Here is a 19,472-nt window from a genome sequence, read left to right on the forward strand (position 1 = left end):
CCCTGCAATCCCATGTGCCCCCCTCCCCCTCCCCTGTCTACCCATCCTCCCCATCTCTTAACAGCACCTAAGGTGCTCTACTTCCGTGCCTCCGATCTGGGACCCCACCCATACTAATTATATATGTTTCATACTTCTTCCACCCCGTTCAATCTTACAACCACCATAAACAACAATAACAATTCCAAAACTTTTAAACTCAGTCATTTATAGTCACAAGCCTTCCGGCCTCTGTTGCTCCACCTCCTTCAATGGCATCAATCTCACTGTTGATCTTCGAGTTCCATATTCATGTGTCTCTTGATGCTCTCGGCCTGTCCTTCTCTAACCGGTCCACCAGTGCTTGAGCAGCTTCTACAGTGTCACAAAATTTTACTGTCCCGTTGTGCTGGATTCTGAGTTTGGCCGGGTACAATAAACTGAATTTTATCTGCATTTTATGTAGTCGCCCACAAATGTGCGAAAATTGTTTACATTGGAGGGAGACTTTAGTAGAATAATCTTGAAAACACAGTATCTTATGTCCATCCACCTCCAACGTTTCTCCTTTCCGAAGGGCTGCTAACACATCCATCTTATGTTGATAATTAAGTAGTCTCAGTATGACCACTCTCGGGCGGGCATTGGTCTCCTTCCTTGGACCCAGACGGTGTGCTCTTTCTATCTTCAGCGGCCCCGTCGTGGTCTAATTAGATAAGATCTTGGCAAGCTAGGGCTCCAAAAAGCCTCTCAGTTCCGCATCTGGTATTGATTCTGGTATTCCTCCCAGTCTGAGGTTGTTTCTGCGTGAGCGATTCTCCAAATCATCCACTTTATCTTCTAATGTTGATACCGTTTTTTGGAGATGCTCTATGGACTTTGAGGCCTCTTCCACATCTCCTAATCGCTGCTGGACCTCCTGGAGTTCCTTAGTAAAAGTGGTAAATCTTTGATCCGTGCCATCAAGCTTGTCGATAATTTGCTGTAACTTGTGGCTTATGGTTTCCTTCACCGCCATTTTTACCTCTGCTACTATTTCTGATGGCCAGACAGAGCTCACCGATGGCGAAGGCGGTAAATTTTTCTCTGCCATTTTTAATCCCCTGTTCTTGTTTTTATCCTTATCCAGCTCTTTCTTGGAGCTTCTAGTCGCCATACAAAAATTTTCTGGAGGCAAATTTAATTTAATCTGCCTACGAGGAGTGCTGGTCTCTGCCCCTCTGCTGAGCAATCTGCTTCGGGGAAGCGTGTGGTTTGTATCTTTATGTTGTGCTGAGTGCTGCCTGAATGCTGCTCAAATCTGCTCCTGATTGATTGCCAAGGCCCAGGCTGCCGATCGCTTTTTAACATACAACTGAGCTTGGTAAGAGCGATGCCTAAAGTCTTTTTTGGTGTTTACTTTCCCGGCTGCTAAAGCCTCGTGACCGCTATCAGAAGGCTGTACTCGGTGTTGTCCCCTGCTCCTCGTGTCCCACTCTCTCTCTCTCGCCTTCCGCCTCACCCTCCACTTTCTACTCGAGTCTCCGGTCCCTTTTGCCCACTCTAATTCCCACCAGGACAGTTTTCCAACCTGTGTTCCACCGTCTTAGTTATTCTCCGCTCTTGCTAGTCGCGATTCTTCATGGGAGTGGGTGCGCTCGAGGTCGCTGGATTACTCCGTGCCGGGATTCGCGGTTCTCAGTCGGTCAGAAAATCGTTCTGAAGCAAGGGGCAACTGATCCGCTATGTTTTGGGGGCGAAAATTCGCTTTTTGGTGGGGTCCCCGATCTTCACCAACTGGAGCTCACTGTGTGGCGGCCATCTTGACTGGCAGCTCCACCGGAAGTTCGCTTTAGAAATGTTAAATAGTAGTAGTATAGTAGTAGTCAATATTCAAAGTGAATTAAACAGATAGGAGAGGCTCCTGACCACTTAAATTGTGTTCAGCAGGCTGGCCACTGATATTCAGCAGTACTTAACCAGGCAGTGCAGTTGAATATTGGCACTAATGGCCAAATTGAATCCAGGCAAGAGAGGGGCATTATGAGGGTGGAATTGGGGAGGATCTAGCAATTGCCAGTGATATTCAATGCTGGTGTCTGTATTGCAAACCGGACAGATAGGACCACATAAAAAGCAGTGTATCTTTGCCTGGGTAGCTGTTCGTGCAGTGGAACTGAATATTGGAATGTCCAAATAACTAATGGATAGCGGCCTGAGGGATTTCTGGACCCCTCCTCCCCCCCCCCCCCCCCATGACAAGAAAAGCACCTGACCAGGCCACCCCCTCTGCCTAAAGGCAGTGTCCACTCGCTCCTGCCTGTTATGGCTCAGGCTTCAGACTTGGCTACTGTGACTTCTAACGGTAGTGAAGTCTCGTGGTACTAGCGAGTACTGAAAGACTAAAGATCACGGTGGCCATTTTGAGGCCAGAGCTGCAACAGACAGGAGTGGGTGGGCATCGCTCTTATCTTTATGACCCCCTAGGGCTAACAAAGGTAGGCGCATGTTCGGGATAAGGTATCTTTCAAAGATATCACCAAAACAGGGAAGATAGGGTATCCTGATAGTGAGGTTGCAAAAGAGACCGTAGTAGATCAGGTGTCCTTAAATAAAAATAAAAATCAGACAAAAGATTGCAAATTAATACTGTCAAGTACTTAGCATGATGTAAATAGGAACAACAAACATAGTTTGAAATGTCTATATGCGAATGCCAGGAGCCTAAGAAATAAGATGGGAGAGTTAGGAATATATTGCACTAAATGAAAAATTAGATATAATAGGAATCTCTGAGACCTGGTGGAAGGAGGATAACCAGTGGGACACTGTCATACCGGGGTACAAATTATATCATAGTGATAGGGTGGATCGAATTGGTGGAGGGATAGCATTGTATATTAATGAGAGCCTTGAATCAAATAGATTTAAAATTCTGCAGGAAACAGAACACTTCTTGGAATCACTGTGGATTGAAATTCCATGTGTAAAGGGGAAGAGGATGAACAGACGGATGCAGAAATGTTAAAGGAAGTTAGGGACGCAAACAAACTGGGCAACACAATAATAATGGGTGATTTCAATTACCCCGATATTGACTGGGTAAATGTAACATCGCTGCAGCGGGACATGTTTATCCATTCCTACCCTAGCTGAGATAATATTTAACCATCTCTCTGATCTCATGTGCAACTTTCTTCAAATCAATCACCTTACTTTCTAATTCTTCCTACTTTCTTACTCATCTATATGTTACAACTTTGCCTTACCCTTCACTACCAATTAAAATGTTCTAGTACATATTGTGTTGTCATTGCAAGTAGTATACCATGCCATACTTTGTATTGTTGTTAGAATATTTTTACTGCTCTAATTGCCTCCTGCTTATGTTTGATCTATTCTTACTGTACACTGCCTTCAGTGAATTCCTTCAAAAAGGCGGTAAATAAATCCAAATAAATAAACACCGGGGCACGCTAGGGAGGTAAAATTCCTTGATGAAATCAAGGACAGCTTTATGGAGCAGCTGGTACAAGAGCCTACAAGAGAAGGAAAAATTCTAGACCTAGTCCTTAGTGGAGCGCATGATCTGCTGCGGGAGGTAATGGTGCTGGGCCCACTTGACAACAGTGATCATAATATGATCGGATTTGATATTAGCTTTGAAGTAAGTATACATAGGAAATCAAATACGTTAGCGTTTAACTTTAAAAAAGGAGACTATGATAAAAGGAGAAGAACGGTGAAAAGAAAACTTAGAAGAGCGGCTGCAAGGGTCAAAAATTTACATCAGCCGTGGATGCTGTTGAAAAACACCATCCTGGAAGCCCAGGCCAAATATATTCCGTGTATTAAAAAAGGAGGACAGCAGACTAAACGACAGCCAGTGTGGTTAAAAAGTGAGGTGAAGGAAGCTATTAGAGCTAAAAGAAAATCCTTCAGAAAATGGAAGAAGGAACCGACTGAAAATAATAAGAAACAGCATAAGGAATGTCAAGTCAAATGCAAAGCCCTGATAAGGAAGGTTAAGAGGGACTTAAAAAAAAAGATTGCATTGGAGTCAAAAACACATAGTAAAAACCTTTTAGGTATATTAAAAGCAGGAAGCAGGCAAAAAAATCGGTTGGACTGCTAGATGACCGAGGGGTAAAAGGGGCGATCAGGGAAGACAAAGCCGTAGCGGAGAGATTAAATGAATACTTTGCTTCAGTCTTCACCGAGGAAGATTTGGGTGGGATACCGGTGCCAGACATGGTATTAGAAGCTGACGTGTCGGAGAAACAATGAATTCAATGTAAACCTGGAGGATGTAATGGGGCAGTTCTACAAACTGAAGAGTAGCAAATCTCTTGGACTGGATGGTATTCATCCCAGAGTACTGATAGAACTGAAAAATGAGCTTGTGAAGCTATTGTTAGTAATATGTAATTTATCCTTAAAATCGAGCGTGGTACCAGAAGATTGGAGGGTGGCCAATGTAACGCCAATTTTTAAAAAAGGTTCCAGAGGTGTTCGAGGAAATTATAGACCGGTGAGTCTGACGTCGGTGCCAGGCAGAATGGTAGAGACTATTATTAAGAACAAAATTCCAGAGCATATTCAAAAGCATGGATTAATGAGACAAAGCCTTTGAAGGGGTGAACAAACATGGATAAAGGTGAGTCGGTTGATACTGTGTATCTGGATTTTCAGAAGGCATTTGACAAAGTACTTCATGAAAGACTCCAGAGGAAATTGGAGAGTCATGGGATAGAAGGTAGTGTTCGATTGTGGATTAAAAACTGGTTAAAAGATAGAAAACAGAGAGTAGGGTTAAATGGTCAGTATTCTCAATGGAGAAGGGGAGTTAGTAGGGTTCCCCAGGGGTCTGTGCTGGGACCGCTGCTTTTTAACATATTTATTAAATGACCTAGAGATGGGAGTAACTAGTGAGGTAATTAAATTTGCTGATAACACAAAGTTATTCAAAGTCCTTAAATCGCAGGAGGATTGTGAAAAATTACAAGAGGACCTTATGAGACTGGGAGACTGGGCGTCTAAATGGCAGATGACATTTAATGTGAGCAAGTGCAAAGTGATGCATTAGATTGTAAGCTCTTTGAGCAGGGACTGTCTTCTATGTTTGTGCAGCGCTGCGTATGCCTTGTAGCGCTATAGAAATGCTAAATAGTAGTAGTAGTAGTAGGGAAAGAGGAACCCGAATTAAAGCTACGTCATGCAAGGTTTCACATTAGGAGTCACGGTCCAAGAAAGGGATCTAGGTGTCGTCGTCGATGATACGTTGTAACCTTCTGCTCAGTGTGCTGCTGCGGCTAAGAAAGCAAATAGAATGTTAGGTATTATTAGGAAAGGAATGGAAAACAAAAATGAGGATGTTATCATGCTTGTTGTATCGCTCCATGGTGCGACTGCAGCTCGAATATTGTGTTCAATTCTTGTCGCCACATCTCAAAAAAGATATAGTGGAATTAGAAAAGGTGCAGAGAAGGGCGACGAAAATGATAAAGGGAATGGGATGACTTCCCTATGAGGAAAGGCTAAAGCGGCTAGGGTTCTTCAGCTTGGAGAAAAGGCAGCTGGAGGGAGATATGATAGAGGTCTATAAAATAATGAGTGGAGTTGAACGGGTAGATGTGAAGCGTCTGTTTATGCTTTCCAAAAATACTAGGACTAGGGGCATGCAATGAAGCTACAATGTAGTAAATTTAAAACGAATCGAAGAAAATTTTTTTCTTCACTCAACGTGTAATTAAACTCTGGAATTCGTTGCCAGAGAATGTGGTAAAGGCGGTTAGTTTAGCGGAGTTTAAATAAGGTTTGGATGGCTTCCTAAAGGACAAGTCCATAGACCATTATTAAATGGACTTGGGGAAAATCCACTATTTCTGAGATAAGCAGTATAAAATGTTTTGTACTTTTTTGGGATCTTGCCAGGTATTTGTGACCTGGCTGGATTGGACACTGTTGGAAACAGGATTGAGGGCTTGATGAACCTTTGGTCTTTCCCAGTATGGCAATACTTATCTAGGCCTGAGGGCTCTTCTTGTATTCGGTGGTGGGCGGGGGGGCACCTGCTTCCCTTATGCAGGTCCTGACCGATATTCAGCTGGAGCCCACATAAGTGTCTTATGTGGATCCCAGCTGCATACCTGCTGCGCATCAAGATCTAGCAGTTACCACGTGGCCTGGTATTGAATATTATCAGCAATTTTTTTTTAAATGCCAACTACTCCCAGCTGAATATTAACTGGAATATATATTTATTTATTTTCAACTTTTTTTTTAATTTAATTATTTTATTTATCATTTTACTTAATTACATTCACATTTATCACATAAATGTAAGGAAATACAGAAATTAATATAAAAAGGAAAACATTTTCTCTCAACAATATATATTTACATAATTGTCCACAATTGGATTTATTTATTTTCAACTTTTTATCTTGGCTATAGTCCGCAACATTTTGAAGTCAAGTTACAATAGGTTGATTAAAAAAATTCAAGAATTCTGGACCTCTTTTTCACTTCCTCTGGGCTTTCTGGTGCAACAAAGGCTTAGTATGGACAAGGATAATTGATGTGCTTTGGATTTTTTTCCACGATGGCTGTCACTGGATACCTGGTAATGTCGCAGGTGTTGCTCCCTCGATAGAGACGGAGATACCCCTGCCAAACACATGAAAACCATTAGGCCATGAAAAATGAGTCAGCCTATCCCCTTTTGAGGTGGCAAACTACCTCACACATGCACATATAACTGAGTTATAACTGAAGATCACTGCTATCTGTATAATTTCAAAGCCCACCCTTGCTTGTCCCCTTTACTATAAGGATAGTATTGCATTATTCAAAGTGATATTTGGCCTGATACCTGTATAGGAGTCAAAAATCCATGGATAGTAAAGTTATTCATTCCCTGGCCACTTCTGAATGTTTAACTTGCTTTGACTATGAGCCCGAGTAAGATTAAGCCAGAATGAGTGTGTGAAATAGTATGTGAACCTCTAGTTTCTTTAGCACAGTTAATTAATTAATTAGAGTTGTGTGCTTGGATAATTTGGTTAATAAGCCAACCACCCTACATAGTAAATCTGCAAGGCTAAGCTTAGGCATCCTGCCATATATCATAGTCCAAAAGGTTCTGAGTTTGGTCTTTACCATAAAAGTAAGAACACATCATGCCAGGATCAAAAGACATTTCAGAGGGCTTGTGATAAAGAGTAGCTGATGCTCATCTGTCTGGACAGGGTTACAAGACCATTTCTAAAAATGTAATGCTCTATCCATTCTCATCAGATCAACAGCCTACAAATTGAAAAAGTTTAAAACTACAACAACTTTAGAAGCAGTTGTCTTGCCAAGATCCACTCCAGAGGAAGTGACAAAACCATCCACTAATTTAATTAGGCATTTATAACCTTCTATCTCCTATATGAATTCAAGGCAGTTTGTATCATAATCAATAAAACGATAGTTACACAGTAGTAACAATTCTAACCAATACAAAACATCCTTACTACCCCAGTAGTACAGTTAATTTATGTCCTGTATCAAGTTTTCATTACATAAAAGTGACAAAGTCAGAAAGAACTCCAGACTATCATCTAAAGATCTGCAGTCCTCTCTGACTGCAATGAAGTGAGGATTCATGCATCAACCTTCAGGAAAAAAATGAATGGGGAATGCTGTTCATGGGAAGATGACCAGGAAGAAAGCACTGCTCTCTAAAAAGAGCACTGCTGCCTGCCTAACATTCTCTGGACAGTTGAGTCAGAAATTGCACGTTTTTGGGAAAAAAAACAAACACTGCCTTCAAAATTAAGAGTCTCATCCTGAGTGTCATGTATAGCAATGTAGGTATCATGATGAAGGGCTGCTTTGATGTATCAGGACCTGGGTGGCTTGCCATCATTGATGGGTTCATGAATTCTGATTTATATCAGAAAATTCTAGAGGGGAGTATAAGAACTTCATCCTGAATGTCAAGCATGGCAGTGGAGGTATAGTGAAGAGCTGCTTTGATGAATCTGGACCTGGATGGCTTGCCATCACCGATGGGCCTATGAATTCTGCTTTATATTAGAGCTAGTAAAAAAGGCCCGTTTCTGACACAATTGAAACGGGCGTTAGCAAGGTTTTCCTCAGAATGTGTATGTTTGAGAGAGAGAGAGAGTGAATCTGCGAGTGTGTGTGTGTGTGTGTGACAGAGAGAGTGAGACTGGGTGCGAGTGTGTCTGTGAGAGAAAGTGTGTGCGCCTGGGGCCCCTCCCACCCAGTTCCAGTGTCCCCCCTTCTGCCGTGTTCCAGGATCGTCGTTCCCCTTCCCTCCCAGTTCCAGGGTCGTCCCCCCGTTTTGTTTTTTTAAAGTTTTTGTACAAGTGGTGCATTCCCCTCCCCCCTCCACTCCTCTCGTCCCCTCCTTCAAGTTCCAGACCCCCCTCCCTCTGAATTCCAGACCCCCTCCAAGTTCCAGCCCCCCCCCCCCCCCGCTCTCCGAGTTCCAAATCCCACCTCCCTGCCTCCGATTTGCAGAACCCCTCCCTCTCTCCGAGTTCTAGACCCCACCTCCCTGCCTCTCTCCCTCCGATTTGCAGACCACCCTTCCTCCAATTTCCCGCCCCCCCCTCGGAGTTCCTGACCCCTGGACTCCCCCCCCCCTGCTGTGACCCTCTCGAGCCCCCCTTCCCGCTGCCAACCCTCAGGGCTTTGGAGCCCATCTATGAAGAAACTTACGGACACAGGCAGGCAGACGCATAGAACGTTGGGGGTGAGAATTATATAGGATACGTCATAATGGGTCTAGTGACATCAGCTAGGGCTTCGGAGCCCATCTGTGAAGAAAGTTACGGACGCAGGAAGGCAGACGCATAGAATGTTGGAGGTGAGAATTATTATATAGTATATTCTAGAGTGGAGTGTTGGGCCATACATTCTTGAGCTGAAGATGAGCCAGAAGTGGGATCATAAATATTCAAGTAAATTTATATAATGGCTGAAGAAGAATGGATTTTGTGTTTTGGATTGGCTGTCACTGACTTAAAAGCTTTTGAAATGTTGTGGCAAGACCTGAAGCAAGCTGTTCATTCAATGAAACTCTCAGTCTCAGAGTTGAAACAGTTCTGTATTGAAGAAGAAGCCAGAATTCATCAAGAAGGATATAAAATTAAGCAACAGTCATAGAAAACATATAGTCAAAGTTATTGCTGCTCAAGGAGTGGCAGAGTTACTGAATGAAGGTTTCACATACTTTTTTTCACATAAGAATACTGATTTTAGAATCGTTTTGTTGAATAAATAATATCCTTTCATCTTGATTTATTTATTCAGTGGGGTATCTTATCAAGATTCAGATTAGCATCTTAATCATATTTTGAGTATAAATTGTGCTAAAATATATCCTAGGAAGAAGGTTTGTAAAGTTTTTCTCAACAGTTTGTATATGCCAAGGAGAGTGTACCTTACCTTTTCTCCCCAGTCCCTTCCCCAGCTGTTCTTCAGAATCCAGTAAGGGATCCTTTTGCCTATTAGGGTACAGGAGAACATAAGAGGGGCTTCAAGTCAGTATCACCAATGTACCCAACTCAAAATGTTAATGCTCAGAGAGGAGTTGTGCTTTTTAATTGGTCAGCAACTGGAATATTAAACAGCCTATTGCTCCCAGGCAGGTTACCTTTAAAACACAGTGGTGTAGGCTCCACCTAGCCTGTTCCTTTCACAGACATCTCATGTTTTCTAGGTCTTCCAAGAGCCTCCTGGGCTGCCTGAGCTACCTCCCTCCCAAATCTCCTATCTTAGTGGTTCCCAGCCAGTGTAGTGGGGAGAACCTCAGTTCTCCGAGGACAAGCAGGCTGCTTGTTCTCACGACTGGGTTGACGTCCACGGCAGCCCCCACCAACCGGAACAAAACTTTGCGGGCGGTCCCGCACGCAGGGCACGCCCACCGTGCATGCGCGGCCGTCTTCCCGCCCGTGCGCGACCGTTCCCACTCGGTCTTTTCTTTTCCGCGCTGGAGAGAGCCGTGTTCGTCTCTTTCTCTGTCAGCCCCGGAAACCGGATCGTGCTTTTGCCGCGAGGTTTTCTTTTCGTTGTTTTTCTTCGTTGTTTCTCTGTTTTATTTTGTTTTCAAAAAAAAAAAAACAACGAGAGAACTTTGTTTTCCCTCGTACTTTTAGCGGGGGCGTCTCGTTGTGGCCTTGTGGCCGCGCAGTCGATTTATTTTTTGAGGTGTGAATTTTACCGCCATCATCGATGACTTTGACTTCGCCGATGCGATTTTTCCGTCAATGTCCTCGAAGGTCCCGAGTGGATTTAAGAAGTGTGGTCGGTGCGGCCGGCATATCTCGCAGACCGACACTCACGTTTGGTGCCTCCAGTGCCTCGGGCTGGAGCACGATACCAAGACGTGCACCTTGTGTCTCGGTTTATGGAAACGGACACAGGTGGCGAGGCAAGTTCTGTGGGACCGTCTTTTTGGAACTTGCGCCGGCCCCTCGACTTCGACGGCATCGGTGTCGACGGCTGGATCTTCGGTACCGGTACCGATGTCCACGAAATCGGCACCGATGGCACCGACCCCAGGAGCACAGGTCCCGTTGGCCCGCCGGTCTTCCGGAGATGGAAGGGGTGAGCGGCCACGTGGGCAATCGGCCCTGGTCACTCCCTCTTCCCAGGGCCCTCGGGACCGAACCCTGTCGGACCCGATCTCTCGAGGCCGAGGGGGATCTACCTCCTCCTCTTCGGTACCACCGAGCGCCGATGACGGGCACCAGAAAAAGACAAAAAAGCACCGTCATCGGTCGCCCATGGCGCATGTGGCTACTGGCTCCAGAGATGATTCGACGCCGAGGAAGCAGCAGCGCCGGGAGGAGCGGTCCCCCTCGGTAGTAGAGGTATCGTTACGTCAGGGCACCAGCACTTCGGTGCCGTCTCCTAGACCCGAACAGCTTCCGGCACCGACACCTCTACCGGCCCCCTCGCCTTTCCCGACAGCGGGCCTGGACGAGTGCCTCCGAGCCATCCTTCCGGGGATCCTGGAAGGGCTGATGCGCCAGCCTGTGCCAGCGCCGGGGGTGCTTGCGTGCTCTAGCCCGGTGCCGAGGCCTTCGACGCCGCTTGCGGTGCCGGTCTCGACCGCCACGCAGGTGGAGTCCCCGTCGATGGAGGGAGCTTCATCCCCGCCAGCGCGGTAGTCCACCGCTCAACGACGCCACCGAGGACTCGGTGCCTCGAAGTCGAGCCGGGCCCGGTTGAGGTCTGAGCTACAGGAGCTCATGTCCGACACCGAGGAAGAGGCCTCATGGGGGGAGGAGGAGGACCCCAGATATTTCTCCTCAGAGGAGTCTGTGGGCCTTCCCTCCGACCCCACTCCTTCACCAGAGAGGAAGCTCTCGCCACCTGAGAGCCTCTCTTTTGCATCCTTCGTCAGGGACATGTCTATTTGCATTCCCTTCCCCGTGGTCTCTGTGGATGAGCCGAGGGCCGAGATGCTCGAGGTCCTCAACTATCCATCACCACCTAGAGAGTCCTCCACGGTACCGTTGCACAATGTCCTCAAAGAGACACTGCTTCGGAACTGGTTGAGACCTTTATCTAATCCCACCATCCCCAAGAAAGCGGAGTCCCAATACAGGATCCACTCAGACCCAGAGTTAATGCGGCCTCAATTGCCTCATGACTCGGCGGTCGTGGACTCTGCTCTCAAGAGGGCACGGAGTTCGAGGGATACCGCCTCGGCGCCCCCGGGGCGGGAGTCTCGCACTCTGGACTCATTTGGGAGGAAGGCCTACCAATCTTCAATGCTCTTGACCCGCATCCAGTCCTACCAGCTCTACACGAGCATACACATGCGGAATAATGTGAAGCAACTGGCGGACCTGGTCGACAAGCTCCCCCCGGAGCAGTCCAGGCCTTTTCAGGAGGTGGTCAGGCAGCTGAAGGCGTGCAGAAAGTTCCTGTCCAGGGGTATATATGACACCTGTGATGTGGCATCTCGTGCTGCGGCCCAAGGTATAGTGATGCGCAGGCTCTCATGGCTGCGTGCCTCTGACCTGGACAACCGCACCCAGCAGCGGCTGGCCGATGTCCCTTGCCGGGGGGATAATATTTTTGGTGAGAAAGTCGAGCAGTTGGTGGACCAACTCCATCAGCGGGAAACCGCCCTCGACAAGCTCTCCCACCGGGCGCCTTCAGCATCCACCTCAGCAGGTGGACGTTTTTCCCCGGCCAGGCAGGCTGCGCCCTACGCCTACAACAAGCGTAGGTACACCCAGCCGGCCCGAAGGCCTCATCAGGCACAGGGACAGTCCCAGCGCGCTCGTTCCCGTCAACAGCGTGCGCCTAAGCAGCCCCCGGCGCCTCCACAGCAAAAACCGGGGACGGGTTTTTGACTGGATCCATGGGAACATAGCCGCCATCAAAGTGTCCGTGCCGGACGATCTGCCAGTCGGGGGGAGGTTAAAACTTTTTCACCAAAGGTGGCCTCTTATAACCTCCGCTCAGTGGGTTCTCCAAATAGTGCGGTGCGGATACGCCCTGAATTTGGCTTCCCCTCCACCAAATTGTCCTCCGGGAGCCCAATCCTTCAACCCAGTCGTGAGAACAATCAGCCTGCTGTCCTCGGAGAACACCTGCTTACAGGTATGTATCATTCGCTGTTTGTCTTGAAAATTTGGTGAGAGGAGTAAGCAGGTGACTCACCTGTACTAACTTCAAAACCCTGTTCTGTCTTCTCTGCATGGGTCTCTACCAACAGGGGGAATAAGTGTTAGCAAAGTGTGTTTCTATAAGCTGCTGCTACTGCATTGGCTAAAACCTTTAAATAGTGTGCTTGATTTTCACTCCTGAGAGGCCTGAACAAATATCTGGTCAAAGAGAAGTTCAGGATGCTTTCCTTTGGCACCCTTCTGCCAATGATTCAGAAAAACGATTGGCTATGTTCCCCAGATTTAAAGGACGCATACATTCACATCCCGATACTGCCAGCTCACAGACAGTATCTCAGATTCCGCCTGGGGACACGGCACTTTCAATATTGTGTGCTGCCCTTTGGGCTCGCCTCTGCCCCACGGGTGTTCACGAAGTGCCTCGTGGTGGTCGCGGCGTATCTACGCAAGCTGGGAGTGCACGTGTTCCCATATCTCGACGATTGGCTGGTCAAGAACACCTCGGAGGCAGGAGCTCTCCGGTCCATGCAGTGCACTATTCACCTTCTGGAGCTGCTGGGGTTTGTGATAAATTACCCAAAGTCCCATCTCCAGCCAGTCCAATCTCTGAAATTCATAGGAGCTCTGCTGAATTCTCAGACGGCTCAGGCCTTTCTTCCCGAAGCGAGGGCCCACAACCTCCTGTCCCTCGCTTCCCAGACCAGAGCGTCTCAGCAGGTCACAGCTCGGCAGAAGTTGAGACTCCTAGGTCATATGGCCTCCACAGTTCATGTGACTCCCATGGCTCATCTTCACATGAGATCTGCTCAATGGACCCTAGCTTCCCAGTGGTGCCAGGCCACTGGGAATCTAGAAGATGTCATCCGCCTCTCCATCAGTTGCCGCACTTCACTGCACTGGTGGACCATTCGGACCAATTTGACCCTGGGATGCCCATTCCAAATTCCACAGCCCACGAAAGTGCTGACGACGGATGCATCTCACCTGGGGTGGGGAGCTCATGTCGATGGGCTTCACACCCAGGGACTGTGGTCCCTCCAGGAAAAAGATCTTCAGATCAACCTCCTGGAGCTCCGAGCGGTCTGGAACGCACTGAAGGCTTTCAGAGATCGGCTGTTCTGTCAAATTATCCAAATTCGGACAAACAATCAGGTTGCAACGTATTACATCAACAAGCAGGGGGGGCACCGGATCTCGCCCCCTGTGTCAGGAAGCTGTCGGGATGTGGCGTTGGGCCTGCCAGTTCGGCATGCTTCTCCAAGCCACATACCTGGCAGGTGTAAACAACAGTCTGGCCGACAGACTGAGCAGAGTCATTCAACCGCATGAGTGGTCGCTCCATTCCAGAGTGGTACGCAAGATCTTCCGAGAGTGGGGCACTCCCTCGGTGGACCTTTTCGCCTCTCAGACCAACCACAAGCTGCCTCTGTTCTGTTCCAGACTCCAGGCACACGGCAGACTAGCGTCGGATGCCTTTCTCCTCCATTGGGGGACCGGCCTCCTGTATGCTTATCCTCCCATACCTTTGGTGGGGAAGACCTTACTGAAGCTCAAGCAAGACCACGGCACCATGATTCTGATAGCGCCTTTTTGGCCCCGCCAGATCTGGTTCCCTTTTCTTCTGGAGTTGTCCTCTGAAGAACCGTGGAGATTGGAGTGTTTTCCGACTCTCATTTCGCAGAACGACGGAGCGCTTCTGCACCCCAACCTTCAGTCTCTGGCTCTCACGGCCTGAATGTTTAGGGCGTAGACTTTGCTTCGTTGGGTCTGTCTGAGGGTGTCTCCCATGTCTTGCTTGCCTCTAGGAAGGATTCCACTAAAAAGAGTTACTTTTTCAAGTGGAGGAGGTTTGTCGTTTGGTGTGAGAGCAAGGCCCTAGAACCTCGTTCTTGCCCTGCACAGAACCTGCTTGAATACCTTCTGCACTTATCAGAGTCTGGCCTCAAGACCAACTCAGTAAGGAATCACAGTGCGATTAGTGCTTACCATCTTCGTGTAGAGGGTAAAGCCATCTCTGGAGAGCCTTTAGTCGTTCGATTCATGAGAGGCTTGCTTTTGTCAAAGCCCCCTGTCAAGCCTCCTGCAGTGTCATGGGATCTCAACGTCGTCCTCACCCAGCTGATGAAACCTCCTTTTGAGCCACTGAATTCATGCCATCTGAAGTACTTGACCTGGAAGGTCATTTTCTTGGTGGCAGTTACTTCGGCTCGTAGGGTCAGTGAGCTTCAAGCCCTGGTAGCTCATGCTCCGTACACTAAATTTCATCATAACAGAGTAGTGCTCCGCACTCACCCTAAGTTCCTGCCAAAGGTGGTGTCGGAGTTCCATCTTAACCAGTCAATTGTCTTGCCAACATTCTTTCCCAGACCGCATACCCGCCCTGCTGAACGTCAGTTGCACACATTGGACTGCAAGCGAGCGTTGGCCTTCTATTTGGAGCGGACACAGCCCCACAGACAGTCCGCCCAATTGTTTGTTTCTTTCGACCCCAATAGGAAAGGGGTCGCTGTCGGGAAACGCACCATCTCCAATTGGCTAGCAGATTGCATTTCCTTCACTTACGCCCAGGCTGGGCTGACTCTTGAGGGTCATGTCACGGCTCATAGTGTCAGAACCATGGCAGCGTCGGTGGCCCACTTGAAGTCAGCCACTATTGAAGAGATTTTCAAGGCTGCGACGTGGTCATCTGTCCACACATTCACATCACATTACTGCCTCCAGCAGGATACCCGACGCGACAGTCGGTTCGGGCAGTCGGTGCTGCAGAATCTGTTTGGGGTTTAAATCCAACTCCACCCTCCAGGACCCGAATTTATTCTGGTCAGGCTGCACTCTCAGTTAGTTGTTCTTCATAGGTCAATTTCTGTTATACCCTCGCCGTTGCGAGGTTCAATTGACCTGGATTCTTGTTTTGAGTGAGCCTGAGAGCTAGGGATACCCCAGTCGTGAGAACAAGCAGCCTGCTTGTCCTCGGAGAAAGCGAATGATACATACCTGTAGCAGGTGTTCTCCGAGGACAGCAGGCTGATTGTTCTCACCTACCCTCCCTCCTCCCCTTTGGAGTTGCGTTTTTACTCATTTTGCTTGTCATTCAACTGAGCGGGAACGGTCGTGCACAGGCGGGAAGACGGCCGCGCATGCGCGGTGGGCGTGCCCTGCGTGCGGGACCGCCCGCAAAGTTTTGTTCCGGTTGGTGGGGGCTGCCGTGGACGTCAACCCAGTCGTGAGAACAATCAGCCTGCTGTCCTCGGAGAACACCTGCTTACAGGTATGTATCATTCGCTATTTGTCTTGAAAATTTGGTGAGAGGAGTAAGCAGGTGACTCACCTGTACTAACTTCAAAACCCTGTTCTGTCTTCTCTGCATGGGTCTCTACCAACAGGGGGAATAAGTGTTAGCAAAGTGTGTTTCTATAAGCTACTGCTACTGCATTGGCTAAAACCTTTAAATAGTGTGCTTGATTTTCACTTCTATAGGCATTGGTTGCTCTAGTACTGGATTGTTGTAGTTCACTGTTTGTCAGTCTTCCAGTCACTGTATTAATAGCAATACAAATGGGCTCAAAATACTGCTTTCATCTTTGTATTGACTATCAATTGGGCATTTATATTGTGTGCAGGTTAAAATGCTAATGGTTTTCTTTAAGGCTCTACATTTCATGTAGCCGTGTACCCCACCAATGCTCTGCCCAAGCTCCATCCATATATATGTCCACCTTCAAATTACTTGCCATTGCAGTCAGATGCCAGGTTACAGGATAGTGCATAGCCAGAATATTAGCATTTAAATGTGTAAATACTGCTATTCAGGTAATTTAAGCACATTCCTGGTGCCTTAAATGTTGATGGCATATTTATAAATTATCCCCAATCTCCCAAACAGCAATACTGACTGTACACAATGGTGTGTAGCCCTGCCCAGCGCATCCCAGGATGCACTGGGTGGGGCTGGGCGCCGCCATTTTGCGGCGAAGGAAGAGGAGGGAGGCAGGCTGCGTCCCTCCTCCAACTAAGGTAGGGGGGTCAGGAGGGGGTTCGGGTTTCTTTTTACCAGGGATTTGGCGGCAGACAACTCTGGGAGTTGGGGTGGGCTGGAGGTCCGCCCACCCCTGGCACTTGCTGGAAGGGAGGGGTTGACCGGCGGCCACTGGACAACCAGGGAGTCTTTTTCTGGGGTTTGGGGTGGAGGGCTGGAGACCCACCGGATCTCCAGCCCTCCCGGAACCTGGGGGGGTGGGATCATCGGGGGGGGGGGACCGGAGGTCTGCCGGACCTCCAGTCCCCTGTTGCTGGGGGGGGGGGGATCATCTGGGGGACCAGAAGTCCACCGGACCTTCAGCCCCCCGTTGCTCCTGGCAGGAATAGTCAGGGTCTGGTGGTCCCATGGACCTCCAGCCCCTGTGTTTGGCAGGTTTGGGATTTTGACAGCCCAGACCTGTCAAACAAGTGCGGGAGGATTGTGTTGAGCGCATGCTCGGCACAATTCGCCCGCACTTCTACCCCATGATCGGAGATAATTGCGCTGCTTAAATTTGCATGCATTATCTCTGATCATAGGTGGAACAGCGCGGGGCTTTTGATCATGAGGATGTACTAACGCTATGTACACAGGGAGGGACCCAAACCCCACATTGCCAACCCCTCCTAGCAAGTTACCGTACAGGTAAAGAGAGAGACTCATCCATTTAGGCCATGTAACTTCTTTATATTCTTTACCTAAAGGCATTTATAGAGTCAGGTTATGGATCTCTCCCATCCTATATTCCAGACTCACCACTAAAGCCGACAATGAGAACCACATGTGCAGCGTTTGGACTGCATTCCCTGTTTCGAACTACACCGTCTTGGTAATGCTGAAAAAGACACAGGAGTATTGAAAACGCTGCATTATGCACTCTGTGCTAATGACAATAGAAGTGTGTATCCTGGAAGATTAAAGATGGAGGGGAACAACCAGTCTTCATTCTGTACAAGCATTATGTTAGGGTTATCGGATATCTCTAAGAGGAGAGGCTGAGTCAGTCCTCTATTAACATACTCCAGCCCCCTTTGCATCTATTCACTTGATAACCCATAAAATCCAGCATGCAGGAGGAATGAGGTGCTTGAAGTAGCTGTACAATGGTGCAGGAGCCTGAATGGTGTCCCAGCAGCAGAGGACAATAGAAGCAGGTGCTTGTACTAACCTTCAGTGGTGGCAATTGTATGGTAACAGTGATAGGGCCCTTCGATGCTACCCAGCTGGCCATATCTTCTCAGAAAAAAACAAGAGAAAAAAAATATTTTAAGAAAATAATCTTATGGCAGATGAATTCCTCTAGCCCAATCGCACCTTGGCCCGTTCTCTCTTCCTGCTGTAATACTACAGAACCTGCTATTCCCCCTTATATGTCAACTACTGAGGATCCTTCATGTCCATTCCAGGCTTTATTTATTTCATCTGATTTATTGCAATACTTGCTATTCTGGTGATAACTGCAGTAGAAATAGCATTCCTCAACTCCCCCACTGCGGAGGATCCTTTGTGCTTATCCCAGGCTTTACCCCTCACTCCTCCACTTCTGAGGATCTTCCATGCTTAACTCAAGCTTTCTTGAATTCTGTTTGTTTTTGTCCCAACACTTTTGTTGAGAAACTATTTTATACACCCACTACCCTTTCTGTGAATATTTCCTAATGCTCCTTAGTGTGCTGCTCTCATGCCTCACATTGTGAGACCCTGGTCTGGGTCTCTTTTATTTATTATTTACATCTTAGATACATTTGAATGGTTGTAGCATATCCTTTTTCTTTTTTCTCATTTTTATTCTTTCCAATAAATTATAGATAATCTGTCCCATCTGAGTGCAAAATCATTCTTGGTAAACTGAACCAGACTAAGTTTACACAAGTTCAAAAATGGGCCAGATCAGACCAGATAGCTATCCAAGGACAATTCTCCCTCACCTACACACAAAATGGCTCAGTGTGTTAATATGGGAGAAAGAATAGCAGGAACAACAGACTATGTTGACAGTGATATCTAATGACCTGATAAATTATCACATTTGGTTTAATTTTACTTTCAAACCCAATGCACTGTAATGCAAACAAATTATACATTGGGGCTAATGCAGAAAGCTAGTGTGACATCTACACTCAGTTTTCTGGGTGCATGATGCAGAAAAGGGGTTTGCGCAGAAGTTAACCCCGCACAAAACCTCACATTACACACCAATGCAGAGCATATTAAAATGAAAGGTAATGAGACTTATTAGTTATTCCTCTCCAGTGGAGAGAAGTACGCAAAAGACTTTAAGGTGAGCACAATACAAGAACTTCAGCACCAGGGCTGAGGAGGTGTAGAGGGGTTAGCTCATCATAAGTACATAAGTAATGCCATACTGGGAAAAGACCAAAGGTCCATTGAGCCCAGCATCCTGTCCCCGACAGCGGCCAATCCAGGACAAGGGCACCTGGCAAGCTACCCAAACGTACAAACATTTTATACATGTTATTCCCAAAATTGTGGATTTTTTCCAAGTCCATTTAGTAGCGGTCTTTGGACTTGTCCTTTAGGAAACCGTCCAACCCCTTTTTAAACTCTGCCAAGCTAACCGCCTTCACTACGTTCCCCGGCAATGAATTCCAGAGTTTAATTACGCATTGGGTGAAGAAATATTTTCTCCTATTTGTTTTAAATTTACTACACTGCAGTTTCATCGCATGCCCCCTAGTCCTAGTATTTTTGGAAAGCGTGAACAGACGCTTCTCATCCACCTTTTCCACTCCACTCATTATTTTATATACCTCTATCATGTCTCCCCTCAGCCGTCTCTTCTCCAAGCTGAAAAGCCCTAGCCTCCTTAG

The 19,472-nt window shown here is 47.3% G+C and overlaps 1 protein-coding gene across 2 annotated transcripts in view; it reads right to left on the reverse strand.

Moving 5' to 3' along the window:
• Nucleotides 1-6,346: 6,346 nt before the first annotated feature.
• Nucleotides 6,347-19,472, reverse strand: part of LOC115480387 (cathepsin W-like) — a 72,300-nt gene continuing 59,174 nt past the window's right edge. For both annotated transcript variants that reach the window (XM_030219041.1, XM_030219040.1), the window contains 4 exons: nucleotides 17,810-17,874; nucleotides 17,398-17,476; nucleotides 9,424-9,482; nucleotides 6,347-6,627 (listed from right to left, as the gene is read on the reverse strand). In XM_030219041.1, coding sequence (XP_030074901.1) covers nucleotides 6,517-6,627; nucleotides 9,424-9,482; nucleotides 17,398-17,476; nucleotides 17,810-17,874 — 314 coding nt within the window. In that variant the 3' untranslated portion in view covers nucleotides 6,347-6,516. The remainder of the gene's footprint in view (nucleotides 6,628-9,423; nucleotides 9,483-17,397; nucleotides 17,477-17,809; nucleotides 17,875-19,472) is intronic.

The sequence above is a fragment of the Microcaecilia unicolor genome, chromosome 11, assembly GCF_901765095.1.
Source record: "Microcaecilia unicolor chromosome 11, aMicUni1.1, whole genome shotgun sequence".
NCBI lineage: Eukaryota > Metazoa > Chordata > Amphibia > Gymnophiona > Siphonopidae > Microcaecilia > Microcaecilia unicolor.